At 40.5% G+C, this 14,085-nt stretch overlaps 1 protein-coding gene across 2 annotated transcripts in view; it reads right to left on the reverse strand.

Moving 5' to 3' along the window:
- The window catches only part of PLCH1 (phospholipase C, eta 1), a 68,662-nt gene that overhangs the window by 32,951 nt on the left and 21,626 nt on the right, over positions 1-14,085 (reverse strand). The window contains exons 2-5 of one of the 2 annotated variants that reach the window (XM_010584921.1): positions 12,127-12,273; positions 10,821-11,064; positions 8,331-8,460; positions 5,342-5,512 (exon numbers count right to left, since the gene is read on the reverse strand). In XM_010584921.1, coding sequence (XP_010583223.1) covers positions 5,342-5,512; positions 8,331-8,460; positions 10,821-11,064; positions 12,127-12,273 — 692 coding nt within the window. Of the gene's footprint in view, positions 1-5,341; positions 5,513-8,330; positions 8,461-10,820; positions 11,065-12,126; positions 12,274-14,085 lie in introns of those variants that run through there. The other variant, XM_010584923.1, reaches the window with a different exon arrangement.

The following is a 14,085-nucleotide window of genomic DNA, read 5'->3' on the forward strand; positions in this document are numbered from 1 at the left end:
CCTGCAGGAATTACACAGGATAATAGGAAAGAGAACATTTCAGTAGAAAAGATAACTGGTTATCATAGCTCAAGTAGATGTTGCTGTTTGATTGCAAACACTATTCATAGCAGACCCTTCTTCAGCACAAGCTGGCTAGAATTAACTTTTTCATTATCCCACATGGCTCCTTGATGTCTGAGTGGCAGGGTACTTGTGTGCTCTAGGAACAAAAACGTCTAATCTAGTCTAAAGCTGCACCTGTGAGGGAAAAGTCCACTGATTTGTGCTTTTTAACTGCAGCTTGAGAGATAGCGACTTAGGATACTCATTTAAATTTGTCTTCATTAAGTTTTAAAGTATTCCACTAAAAATTATATCAAATAGTAGTGATCATTATTGATGACTGAATATTTAGATACATGGATTATTGAAGATGGTCAATAGTGGAGTTTCCAAAATCCCTTGGATACATGGCTACTTTTTCTATTCCTGGTTAAAAGCTTTAATTTTGATGCAGATATGTTCTTTAACAGAGCATCAGCCTTTCAATAACCAGCAAGACCTTGGTTTTTCAGTAAATGAACTACCAATCAATTTTCTTAAAATAAGATCCTACAAAACTACAAAAAAAGCAACATTATACCTAATCTTCTATGTAGAAGTATGAGAAAGAAGAGGGAAATCACTTTTGATTTTACCAATCTCATTGGAAGCAGGTCAGACGTACCTATTGCCAAAAATCTAATGCCATCTGAAGCTGCAGAGCACTGCAATGCTAGGTAATGGGAGAGCCCTCTTCTGTCAAAGGCCCACAAGCTAAGAATGGGACTCATTCTCATTTCCCATTCTCATGGGAAAGGAAATAAGAGAAAAGAATGTAAAGTAGAAGAGAATTTAGAAAAAAAAGGAAAAGAAGTTAGAAAAGAAGTACAATGCTAATAATAGGTGTTCTTAGACAGGACACCAACCCACCAGCATGTCAACAGTGCTCTAACAGTTTAGGCTTTAGTTGTTCACAGTCAATCATTCTATAAGAAAAATCAAAATATAAATAATCAAAGCAAAGACATTCTCCCAATTTCAGTACAAGATGTCAATGTAAGAGGTCATGACATACCGAGTCACCACATAAATCAGTTATACTGATTATCCTTTTGTGTAAGCGTGAGAGAGGGAGGAAGGCATCAGTTTGCTTTCCAATTGTGCATTTGTGTTGCTGCAATAAGGATTTTTTGTGGAAAGCAGAAAGGATTGATCAGGCATTATGATCTGGTATTGTCTTCCTTGTCTGATATTAACAAGCTCCACAGTCTCTCCTCTTTTCAAAGTCCATGTACCAACACTGATATTCTTACAATCTCCCATTCCTTTTGGGATACTGGTTTCTGATATCCTTCAGTACACACAGTTTCAGATCATAGCCTAACATATGCCCTTGCATATACTGTCTCATATCCCTTTAAAACTTCTTCCAAGAGAGTAGGTATAGCTGTTTCAAGACACTCATTTTCTAAAAGTGTACTTAGTCCCCACTTCTCACCACATCCCTAGTTATTCCTGTGATACAGTATAATTAGTGTAGACAATTAGTAAGAGTAAACTTACTCTCTCAATCAGGCTTAACTCAAAATGCACTAGCCCGTATTGAATAATTAAGGAAAAGCTTTACATAATTATATATGCATGTTCCGAGGGTGTAATTGTCATAAAATTACTTCCTTTTCAGTTCAATTACAATGAGCGGGGACATTAATTTTTGCCACCAGTTTCATTTAGGCTGCATACAGCAGCAGCTCTTTTAACCACAGAAGGTACTAGTTTGGTACCAATACAATGGTGTGGTATTAACATTTCCATCTGGTTCCTGTCACTCGGGAGTATGACAAGGCGCATCATACAACATGCATGCAGAGAACACTGCTGCAGGCAAGATCTCAGCGGGCTGTCCTTCTTCTCAGGACAGATGAAAACTGTATTGCAAAGTAACTGATCCATGATAAGGCAGCAGTGGCAAGCAGGCACATGGGAAACCTCACCCTGAGAAAACCAAAACTAAACATTTCAGGTTTGTAACACCAAAGCAGCCTTGTAACTACATGAAGCCACCAGCACAAGAGTCAAAAAGGTCTCTGCTATGACTAAAATAAAAACACTTGATGTGATATGGATACAGCAGAAAGGAGGAGGGAAGGACTGACAGCAATCAGATAACAGCCACAGGCCAGCTGACCCCCCCAGACACAGAGCAGCATCGCGATGGGGATCCCAACACCGGGGCGGAATGAGGCCATTCACTCTACAATGCAGGTCCGGAATGGCTAGCAACTGCAAAGCTGCTCTTTAACAGGGAAGATGATGTTTGTAAAGCCTATTTCACCTAAGCCCCACTACTCAATGACAAGTATCAGACAAACTCTGTCAGTCAAAAGAGCCTGGAGATCCTGCTGTGGAAGCAATGTCATATAGTGGGAAATCCTCCTCTGGAGAGGACCAACTCAGACAATGATATGAGTTTATTAAGAAAGGACACTCCCAAAGGGACAACACTGAGGCGTGCAGACATGATTGGATATCCAGGGACGTTCCTCCCTCACAGCCACTTGTGCCAAGAGGACTGCAGGACCAGAAGTCATTCCAGGAAACCAGCCTACTTTCTGCTCTTCTGACATTTGAAGCCATATAACTGCAAGTTCAATAGCAATGAGCTGAGTTTAACTGCACCTAAATGGAAATAATCTGTTTCACAGGTTCTGTGATGAACACAACAGGGAGCTCTCCTAAGAAAACAAGCCAGCTTAGCAAGTTAACAAAAAACCCAAACCCCTTTTGTTCTGTCCTCAGGCTGCAGAATATTTAAAAGTCTTGCCAAAAGAGTAGCAGATGGAGTTGGACAGACTCTCCACAGCTTTCCAAGCAGCCAGACAAGAACAAAACCGAAATGCTGTTTGGTTGAAGGCACTTGAGAGCTGCATTACGATTTGAACCATTATCAGCTTTTGAAGGCAATCTTGCCTTACCCGAGTACATTGTTACCATGTTTGTGTTCTAAAAACATTGAAGGGTAAATCTGCTCCAACACTGTTAATACTGGCAAGTGGGAAGACCAGAGGGAAGAGGCAAAGAAAGTGCAAGGTGCTTCTAAACTACACTGCTGAGAGGTTCATCTACAGGACATCACACTTTTACTCTTTTTAGTGTTTGTTTTTGGAATAATGTTGAGCAGACCATTTATAGCAGATAGCCCTGTCCGCATTCGGCATGTTGAGTAGTGTGTAGACAGAGAAAAGGATGCAGTATGCCAGACTTGACAGTCAACTTGTTTTTTCTGCTGCATCAGTAGTTTCATAATGTCTTTATGCACCCACAAAGACAGCTCTTCTGCCTCTTTCACATGTTTTTCTTCCTGCTCCAGGTCCCTGAGTGCCCTTTTCATACCACTGCTCTTCAGCTGTTTCTGGGCACTTCAGCATCTCCATGAACATGTCCTCCCCGGAGCATTTCTTTGCTTTCTCATCAGTGTCAACCTTGCTGTTGCTGCTGTCAAGGGTGCTCCACTGAAGGGCACCCAAGTAGAAGGCAGTGATTAAAAAGGAAACAAAGGAAAAAGCAGTGAGCTCAAAAAACTTAGGGCAATAGCATCAAGAGGAAAAAATAAAAACATTTTCTGCTTTAAAGTTGTAATTAGCAGAATTGCCAGGACCAGATTGCTTGAAGGAAACTGTGTGTTGAGGCTATCACAGCAAGATCAGTGATGTGATAGTGCTCCATGTTTCAAGGGGGATGAAGGAAGAACCAGTCATACATGCCAGGGAATTGCCACAGTGGCCAACAGGGGGGAAATCAGCAACAAAACAGCACAGACTGTTGATATTTTATGCTAAGGACAACTCAGAAAAAGCAGTCATCACAGGCAGGATCCCAGAATGGCAGAGGAGATTATTCAATGATTGCAGGCAAAACACAGCATCTATACCCGGAAAGCTGAAGTAGGTTGGGATGTTAGCATTTATTTTCATGCGGTTGTTTTGTAACAACACTCTACAAGGACACACAGGGTGACCAAACAATACAGGACCAATTGCCAGAAGCAAACAAGAGTCCTGGAGATCACAAGGTTCCTTCTGTGCTCCTCACTGTCCAGAGTACAAGTTCTCTCCCTGGGTTCCACAGACGATTTTTATAGTAATCCAGTCTCTTTCAAGATGGGCATGAGAATCTCCACTGGAGCAACATATATAGGAATGGCTAGAGATTTTTTTGTTCAGCAAGTTTATTCATACGCATGTTGGGGGAAAATCTCTCATGTTGACCCAGCTTTGCCTCTTGAGTTACTTATGCCTTTTTTTTTTTTTTTTTTAAATTCCCTATCAGTGTCTGTTTCTGTGGTTCCCTGAACCTCACTTCTGTCAATTGCTTCTCTCTGAGGAGCTTCAGATAGAAGTGGAACCTCCAGATGTGAAATTTTCTTTGCACAAGTCCCACACATCCATGAGAAATGCCTGGAAAACAGACTTTCTGAAGAAAAATCAGGGAAAGAAGGCAGAAGGGAAAAAGGATAGAATCCTGGACATCTCACCCTCGGCCAGGTTCGTACAATATCCACCTTTGTATTATATCACAAAAGTGTAATCTTCTCTTAAAATTTAATACAGATTTAGGCCGCATTTAAGAGGTTGTTCTTTGTCAATATTGAAACTCCTGCCTTAATAATAAAAGCAGCAGTCTTTATAATTACTACTACTACTACTGATACTTGGGAACTCCTGGGATATATGAGAGTATTGTAGGATTCAACTTTGCTTACAGGAAAGGATATGTGAACACAAAGATTCATCTTAACATGCTACCGCATTAAGTCATGCACAGGCAAACCATTTGTAGATAATCAGAAATAGTTTGCTGCTCTTGTCATGTGTTTCTAGCTTTAAAACATATCACATATCATCCTAATTTAGACTATATCTGCCAAGACCTTTAGGCATGAAAGGCATCTCCTGGAAATATAAACGTCCCCCCACAACACCAATAAACAATCCAGACAAGCTATGTAAAAGAAAGCAACCATGCTAAGACACATGATAATCAGCTGTAACTAAGAACTGTGAATGTTACCTGAATGCCATTATAAACAAACATTAACCATATTGCACTACACTTGCCTTTCCTCTACCACAGAGTACAAAAAAAGTTCAAACTCTTTTTAGAAGTATTTAAAAAACAGTAATGGCTTTAGATTTCTTTTTTGTTACAACATCTGTGCTTTACCCCTTGCCCCAAGCTAAACTTTTCCATAAAATTCTTTCCCCGTACTTGAATGTATTTACATGTACATATATACGGATGCATAATATTCCCATACCTTTTGTTCCACCTTTAGAAACTGAGCAAGTTCTTCAACAGTGAGGTGATCCTTTCTGTCACTGTAGCTTAAGAGCAGTAAGTAGAGATCTCGACGTAAAGACATCATCTTGTAAAACACTGAAAATTCTTCAAAATTTAGGGTTCCTTGGTTCTCATCTGTGTCTGCTTCCTAAGAGGTAAAGACACTCAGGTAAGCATGCTAAACACAGGTGAACTCAGGAAACAAAGTAGAACAAGATTTATGTACACGAACAGAAATTTAATAAATTCTAGTCTGCAAGACTCTGTTCAGACTCAAATCATAGTAAGCTAAAATAACTGCAAAATTATAAGACCGTCTACTGGATTTTTTGGCGAAAACAATTACTACACTAAAGCCACAGGTTCCCTATGAAAGTCTCAATTCCACCTTTAGCTTTGAATTTGTTTCCCCTGCAAGAAGGCTCACCCTGGGGTTTATTCTGATCTCTGTTACTCTCCTGTATGCCCTGCAGTTATCCTGGATTAAAACATAGCAAGGAACATAATAATGTCACCCCTTGGTGTCCCCTAACAACAGGGTCTGACATTTTAAACCACTCAGAACAATATCACAGTCTTAAATGTACATTAATTCAAACTGCAACACTTTCGGCCCCCCTGTCAGCCCTCTGTAGAGGGGACAAGTCTGCAGCAGCAGTAAGACTCCACACCAAAATACATGCCCAATAGCCCCAGTCTTAATGGCAGTTTTTGTTTATCCTCAGAGGTAGGAAGAAAAGAAAACAGTACTTAACGCATGTTAATACAAGCTTTTTACTGTGAACATCTGCCTAAGAGGATTGCTTTGGATTTTCAAAACAAAGAATGTATTCTGGAGAACTGCTGTCAAATATTATGTAGGTCTCCACAAAAAAACCAAACTTCAGGGAAGCTATAACTCTTTAAGTTTGAGGCTGTAAGCAGATAATGGAAACAAAATGAAATAAATGTTTAGAAATGTGCTATTGTTCCCATGAATAATGTCCTTCGTTCATAGCTGTATATAATGTTTTTTCTCTGTAGTTATAAACCCCCTTGGCATTCCCAAGTCACATTCTGTTAAAAATGGTGCTTCCTTCTGCCCAGGTCAGAACACTTTCTGCGCAGAGACCTTTTAACACTGACTTGGCTTTGAACCTGTTAGCTTGTCTCTACAGTGGTACACCAAATACAAGTTCTTCTCCAGATGGAGGGCATCTTCATCCTGCTATCACTACTTCCTTCTCAAGAAAGCTCTTCCAGTTGGTGCCCAACCTCACTTCTTCTATAGAAGAAGAGCTAGTCTAATAGCAGATGCAATGAACACATCTCTGACCTGCTTTGCTTTCCAAGGATCCAGTTTTACTTTCCCTTCACATAAACCACTCCACTTCAAAGCGTGTCTTAGAACAGGAACCCATCTTTACACCAGTGACTCCTAGTACATACACACAACTAAAGTAGCAGCCCCATACTCCATTCCCAGATGCAGGACCAGGACTGCTTCATAAACCTGGCCATCCCCATGGAGCCCCAGGTGCTCCTCCAGGCTGGGGGCTGCTCGTGCCTTGTCCATAGCTGTAATGCCAAGTCACACCAACAGTACCACCTGAGCAGATCAAGTCCAAGAACAGTGCCAAGTAGCTAGATATAGGAACAAGGATTTGTCCCAGAGTTACTTTGCCACTCTATTTATCCTGCATTAAGCAATGCCCAAAGCACTGCGCATGGGGTAAGGCCTTTAGGATTGAGCCCCAAAAGACTAACAGTAAACAAACCTTCAACACTGCTTCTATATTCAACCTTAACTTTAACCATGCCTGTGAGGTCTAGGATATTAACTCAGGTATAGGCTGGCAGCAACTGCAGCAAAATAAAAATAAATTAAGCAGCTTATTTTTAATCAAAAGTTGCCTCTGATTATACAAAGGCTGATGGTTGCTAGAGTGGCCTACTTCATTCCTAGACAGTTTAAAAGTGCAGGCAGAACTACATTTTTTTTTTCTTCTTGGTACATGGCTTCACAAGTCTCTGCCTCTCCTGCAGCAGCCAACTATCAGTGAAACCCAAAGACCTCAGGGAGCTGCATTTCATTACACCTCCTTAGTGCAACTGATATCTGAGCTACAAACTCAGATCACAGAAAGTAAGCCGAGAAGAAAATAATTCCCAGCTATCTGGTGTCAAATGGGATTATAAATCATTCTATATCTACTATATATCTTAAGTGACATTTATAATTTTTGGGAACAAATACAACCTGAACTCATCTCTGCAACACAACCCCACCAGTTTCCACACTTCTCAAGTCTTTGGGGAGTAACTTGATACTCCATAGATGTATCTCTAATGCGGATTTTATGTCAAACAAACAAAGCACTTTTGACCATAGAAGATTCTTCAAACTTTCCCATGTTTTATAGCAAACCAGCTTTTGGCTGGTACTGGTTTTGAAGAGTTAAGAAAATTTTATTTTGTTCTCCATTATGTCCTTGGCTTACCTTTCCTTTCCTACAGTAAACACTAGGGCTGGTGGAAAATGGTAACTGTTTTCAGGCAACAGAAGTAAAAAATTGATTCTGGCTAAGAGGAAGTTGTTAAAAAAAACCCCACCACTAATTACTTTCATAAAGCTAGTTTCTATTAAATAATTTTCCATAAAGGAAATGAAAAAGATTTCAATAGAAACAGAATAACTTAATTGTCCATCAATGCCAGCATACAACAATTCAGTTCAGAGATGAGCACAATAATGCATCTGAAAATATAATATTAATAAATTGTCTTCTATGTGGTTCATGTCATTAAAACAATGTCCTGATGCATCTTTGTCTACAAAAAGGTACGACTTGGAAAAAGTCTCTGAGGTGCTGGAAAGGACAGTGTTTTAAATCCCAACTTGCAGATTCTATTCTGGATCTGTCCAGAAATAGATCATAACTGGCACTATCTTACCACAACAACGCTGTGTGTTAGAAGCCACCAACCTGAAACATCTGCCGGACCTTCCTGCGGGGCAGGTTAACATTTAGTTTATGCATCAGCTGGTGGATCTCTTCAATATTCAGCAAGCCATCTCCATTCTTGTCAGCTTCCTCAAAGGTCTGTTTGACCCAGCTACAAATGTGTCAAGGAAAGGTTCAAGAGGGTGATTTCCTCACAGAGAAGGGAGGCAGAGCAGTTGGGCAGGTAAGGGACAAGACTGGAACTCAGGAGAACAAGACCTTGCCCCAGCTCTTCTGGGCAGGGGGATAACCCTCCTTAGCAGAGGACCTTAACATGTTCCAGGGAGAAGAAATGAGCATTATTCAATGCAGCATTCACAAACATGTCTTTTTCAAGTCAGCGCCTCTGGGCAAAACATTTGAATTAAGACTTCCCACAGCCTGCATTAGAGTTATTGGGGTACGCTGTGAAATAAAGTCACTTCTGGCAAAGATCTGGTGCTACCTACCTGGTTCTTCCCCATGCTGATGCCAAACCAAAGCATTTTTACTACTGTATACCGTCTGGTACGATTTGCTATTGTACCTCCTACCTGGTGCAATTAAGACTGTTGTATCTGAGGGCTACTGGTTTCATGACTGAACTCAAAGGAATCAAGCTCAATAACCATCTGTATTGGGGATGATGTTAATCTAGTGCAAGAGGATGGAATAAGGAAGACTCTGTGAAATCAGCCCAAGCACATTATTATCGGCCTGAGGTTTCCATAAGAACCTCATTAAAAATTAACCACTCTTGTTTTTCCATGCTCTCTCCTCCAAGACTGTCAAACAGTTCTTTCATCTGTATATTTTTAACTCTTCCATCTCTGGACAACTTCTGTGTCCACCACTTTCTCTCTGATATCTCTGCCCTCATTTTGTGCCACATCTTCCACAGGGCAGCAACAACTCCATAAAATTGTAAGTTGCACAGAGAAAATGGATAGTGCTCATACATTTGCTGTTTCTCCCCTCACAAGGACAAAATGGCATCAAATAAAGCTAGCAGCTGTGAGATTCAGAAAACAAGAGGTGATTCTTCACACAGGATATGGCTTGTCTCTAACATAACCTTTTGGGGGATGTTCTGCAGGTTTACATGGGTTTGAGGTGACACTGAACCAATTTCCCTCCCCTGTCCTTGCATTCATTCAAATGCTTAAAACCAGTACTGGTTTATAACAATTATTTACAGCTAGGTTCACAATACCAGCCCCTTTGCACTCTCATTTCTGCTACTAGCTTCTCCTCTGAGAACATACCCCAAGTTTTCAAATATTGACAGGCTTGCTCCGATATCTTCTTCTACTTCTCCCTTCATTCTTCTTGAACTTCTCCACTTTCTAACCGGTACCCTTTAGCCCCTCTTTGCACATATATCCCTCTGCAGCTTTTGCTAAGTTCTTACACTAGCTGGAACTGGTACAGGGTCATTTCATCTGCAGTCTCCCAGCTGCCATATTTGATAATACAAGACTTGAAGTGATGTTTCACCAGTAGAGAACATACAGCAGATATGTACACCTCAGAAAGCTCATGGATAAATACAGCAACTACGTGTGCAACAGAGCATGCAATTCATCCCCCAAATGGATCTGTGCCTATCTTGTCTCAGAATTAAACACTGAAAATATAAACTAAAAATACCTGAAGTATGTGTATTCTCCAGGAGGAGTATTTACAAGTGACCACTGTAGATTTCCATGTGGCAGAAGAAGGAGGTTACAATTTTTATCAAGATGGGCTTGGTTTGTTTGGTTTGGTTTAGGGGGAAGAGCATTGTTTGTATTTAACATACTAGTCAGCACTCTGGTGAAAGAAAGCACATCAAGAAAACATTCAACGGGCATGATCTTTACAAGAAGTTCATTTTGGTTACTAGGCTACAAGAAATATTTAAGGAGCTTTAAAGATTTATGCTCCTGACAATCAATGGAGACTGAGAAATACACACGGCTATCTGACACAGACCAACCAAGAGAAACAGAGATGGCCAAGAGTTACTAGTCAGTTTACTGAAAGACTCCCAAAAACATTAGGGTTTCACCTGTCCAGAGGCTAAAAAATTCAAGCTTTCAATTAGTAGTATCTGGAAAACAATGTCTAACAGACCTCGCAATTTGCAGCGGAAGAATAAAAGCACAGTTGGGCAAACAGAAGACGACAGAAGTCCTGAAATCACGCTGGGGTTAGTATTTATTGAGATAACTAGAAATGACTGTTTTGACCCTTCAATAAGAATTTCACTAACAAAATGCAAGACTATCCCCTGACTTTAGTGCAGTTTAATCCAGCCCCTAAGGCACAGCTGATGTTTTAATGCACAGATAAGTGTCCATGTCAGACCCATTACTCAAGTTTCCATTGCAATCAATGGCAAGGTTTTTGGTCACTTAACAGGAGGTAAAAGGACAGCCTATGCTGAATTCACTAAAAACCAAGCCAGAAATACTGAATCAGAAGCTGGATCTCAGGCTCATAAAAGGATACTGATCATGTGTTCTCTGTCGCTTAGCGAGTGAGTCTTCATCACTTATTCCAGCCATCAAATATTTCAGTCCTGTGATCCAGGTGCGAGCTTCCTCTGGGTTAGATGTAATCAGATCCAGTGACTCCATGTGGTTGCCGTGGTAAATGGTAAAGCAACAGCTTGGGTCAAAGTTCCCCTCTGCATGGCGGTGGAAGATTTCAGACTGCCGGCCTTCGGTGACTTTGTAAATGGAATCAATGACAACTATGGGGAAAAGGGAGAACAAAAGATGACATGCTTGGATATCCACCCAACCTCTTTCTGTTTTTAGCAATTCTGAATTATTCAGGCTAAGAGTCACTAAACTTTTTTTTAATATTACATCTTCACATCCAAAAGCGCTTTTTGATTTCTAGGTTTATCCTTGCTTTGGCTGTGCCACATGCACAGTACAGCTGCCTTGAAGGCAGGCCAATGCAGGTACAGGCAGGTTACAGCAAAGCTCTTTGAGTGCTCCCTGCTACATCAGAGGACTGTTGGCTGCTCAAAGGGGAGCACGAGGAGACAGATACCAAGTGTCTTGTATCAATCAGTGAAACATTGTGTAGCTCCAAAGGGACTGCTCCCACCACAGATGTGCCTTCTACACTAGGAAGGCAGGGAAACCCATTGCTGTGCTAGGGTAACAGGGCTCCCAATGCCATGGCACCTAACAGCTATGCTGTTCAACACAGCAGCTCTTAGCCACCACACACTGGCCCAAAAACATCAACTGTCACTGTCTATAGCTTTCCTAACCGCTTGTTTTTAACCTCAAGCCTCCGTGACAGCTCTGTGATTTTCTAGTCTGTATTTTATTCAATAAACCACTAATTTGAATTTCCAATTTCAAACAGTGCAGCAGGAACAGTTTCAATGAGAAATAATGCTACACAATAACTTCAAGATATAATAATGCCTAAAGAAAATTATCACAGTTAAGATTAAGAAACCTCAATCTAAACTTTTCTAGGTTCTGTATTTAGATTTTTGATATATACATTGAAAAGAGTTCAGCATAGTCTGTTTTCAAGTCCATCTTCAGTTTGCTCATAATTCATCTATATCTATGGAAAATGCTGACATCAAACTGAACTACACTCCCCTTCCTTTCATAATCCTGAACTTTTAGTAGGTGGTTAAACTCTACTCACACTCTTGAAAACCTTCATGTAAGTATCACATCACATTTTACATAAGCATCAGAAAGCATTTAATTGATCCCTCTGTAATGCATGTTCTAATACTGAACTGCCCCAGAAATTGAAAGAAATATTAGAAATTTACTTTTTGCCTTTTCACTTTTTCTGGATGGTCTCCATCGGATGCAGGTCCTGTGCTCATCCAGGTAGAAGAGACGAACTAGCCCTTTGGTTCCACTCTTCAGCTTAACCATCTGAGTCCCAGACTGCATAACACTCATGCATCTTTCAACTGTGAAGCAGAACAGAATAAATTCAACTAAATGGCCATCTAATTCCACTAATAAAATTACTTACTCACTTTCCAACATCTGCCAAGCATATAAAATTTTTGACTTGCACCTTTAATGATGGAAACTAGTCATTGCTGTGTGAGACATACTATTTCTTCTTCTTCACTACTAGCTTCCCCACATAGGAAAAAAAAAAAAAAATCATCTGTCAAAAAACCTTCACAAATGAGGCAAAGAAAACTTTACCATATATTGAAGGAAAATATATTATAGTTGTTCCATGCTTATCTCATTTAAATATTTTTATATTATTATACACAGTACTGTAATTTTAAACCCCAGCACTCCACAAATTTTGAATGGTGATATTATCATTCAAACTCTGTATTCCTTTGGGCTCAGTAATCCTTTAGCTTATATCTTGTGCTTTTGACACTGTTAGAACTGCTAACGTAATTATAAATACACAATCCCTCCTCCCTACCACACATATTTATACCCTCTCCATCCTGCTACCAAATTTCAAGCACATACTGTGATGACTTCCTTTTATCCACCCATCTGATCCAGGATGATAAGGCTTTGTTTCTCTATGTTTTTACCAAAATATACTGATCTCTTCCATTTCATCTCATATCTTTCCTCCTACAGTTTTCCAAACACTAGGATCAAGGATAACATTTCTTCTTGATCTCAGTATATGTCCATGCTCTTAAATTACCTTCTCCTGTTTTTATTCATTCACAGCCTCTGCTCACTTGATATCATTCCAAATTCACCTCCCAGGTGATTTGTTTACACTCTGGCTGGCTCCCAAATACTATCTGGGTGTCTCTTTATTTCTTCTTATCACCCTTCTTCTCTTCACCACTTCTCTGTTTACTACTCTTCTTGGTATCACAACAAAGACCAATACACCCTCCCACTCCTCTCTGGCAGAGCTAGGATTTATTGTCTCAGCTCCTGACACCTCCTTAGCTCCCACAGCAAGTGGCAGAAGTGGCACAAGCAGCAGTGGACTCAGTGCCAGCTGAAACCCCACAGTGCTCCCATACACCAAAGCACATTGTGGTGGCCCTGCTCAGTTTGTCTCCACAGCAGAAACATGGCCAGAACATCTTCCATCAGAGCATTACACTGCCCCGAGGCCATCAATGAAGGAGAACAAGCCTGCTGCTCCTTCCAAAGCACCTCTAGGTCAGATGCAGTCAGAGCAGCATCCTAAATATTCGACAAACACAGGACGAACAGCCATTGCCCCTGGACCAACTTCCCCAGCTCCCTTGCACAAAGGCCTTTTTGTTGGCAAGCCAAACTCCACATCAAATAACTGCATCAGAAGTGATGGTTTTGCTAAGGAGTTGTCTGTCTTGGAGGAATGAGAGGACTCGGGTTGAGCTGAACAGAACCAAACTCTTCTGAAAGCATCACAGATGTGCATGAGTGCAATAAATTTTTTGTTTATTATGTCCATAAATATATGGCCTTCCCCGAATCATCACACATACCAAATAAATAGGTGGGTTTGAAAGTCCTTTAAGATGAGCCAGAAAAGTGACATAAATCAAGCCAGAAATAGATGTTACACAGTATCCACAGGTCGACTGTGGCAGTTTTAACTTGTATCTATCTGAAGATGCACAAAGTACCAGGAAGACAAGCCTTTACACCGCAAGGGATGGAAAACTCAGAACCTTAAAGAAGAAAGATTAGCTGAAGCAAAAATAAATCTCTCAAACTTACTACATACGTACACACACACACACACACCTTCTGTTGGCAGACTGAGCCTTTCACTTTGGAACTGAGTT

The sequence above is a fragment of the Haliaeetus leucocephalus genome, unplaced genomic scaffold (genome assembly GCF_000737465.1).
Source record: "Haliaeetus leucocephalus isolate CR32 unplaced genomic scaffold, Haliaeetus_leucocephalus-4.0 Scaffold1014, whole genome shotgun sequence".
NCBI lineage: Eukaryota > Metazoa > Chordata > Aves > Accipitriformes > Accipitridae > Haliaeetus > Haliaeetus leucocephalus.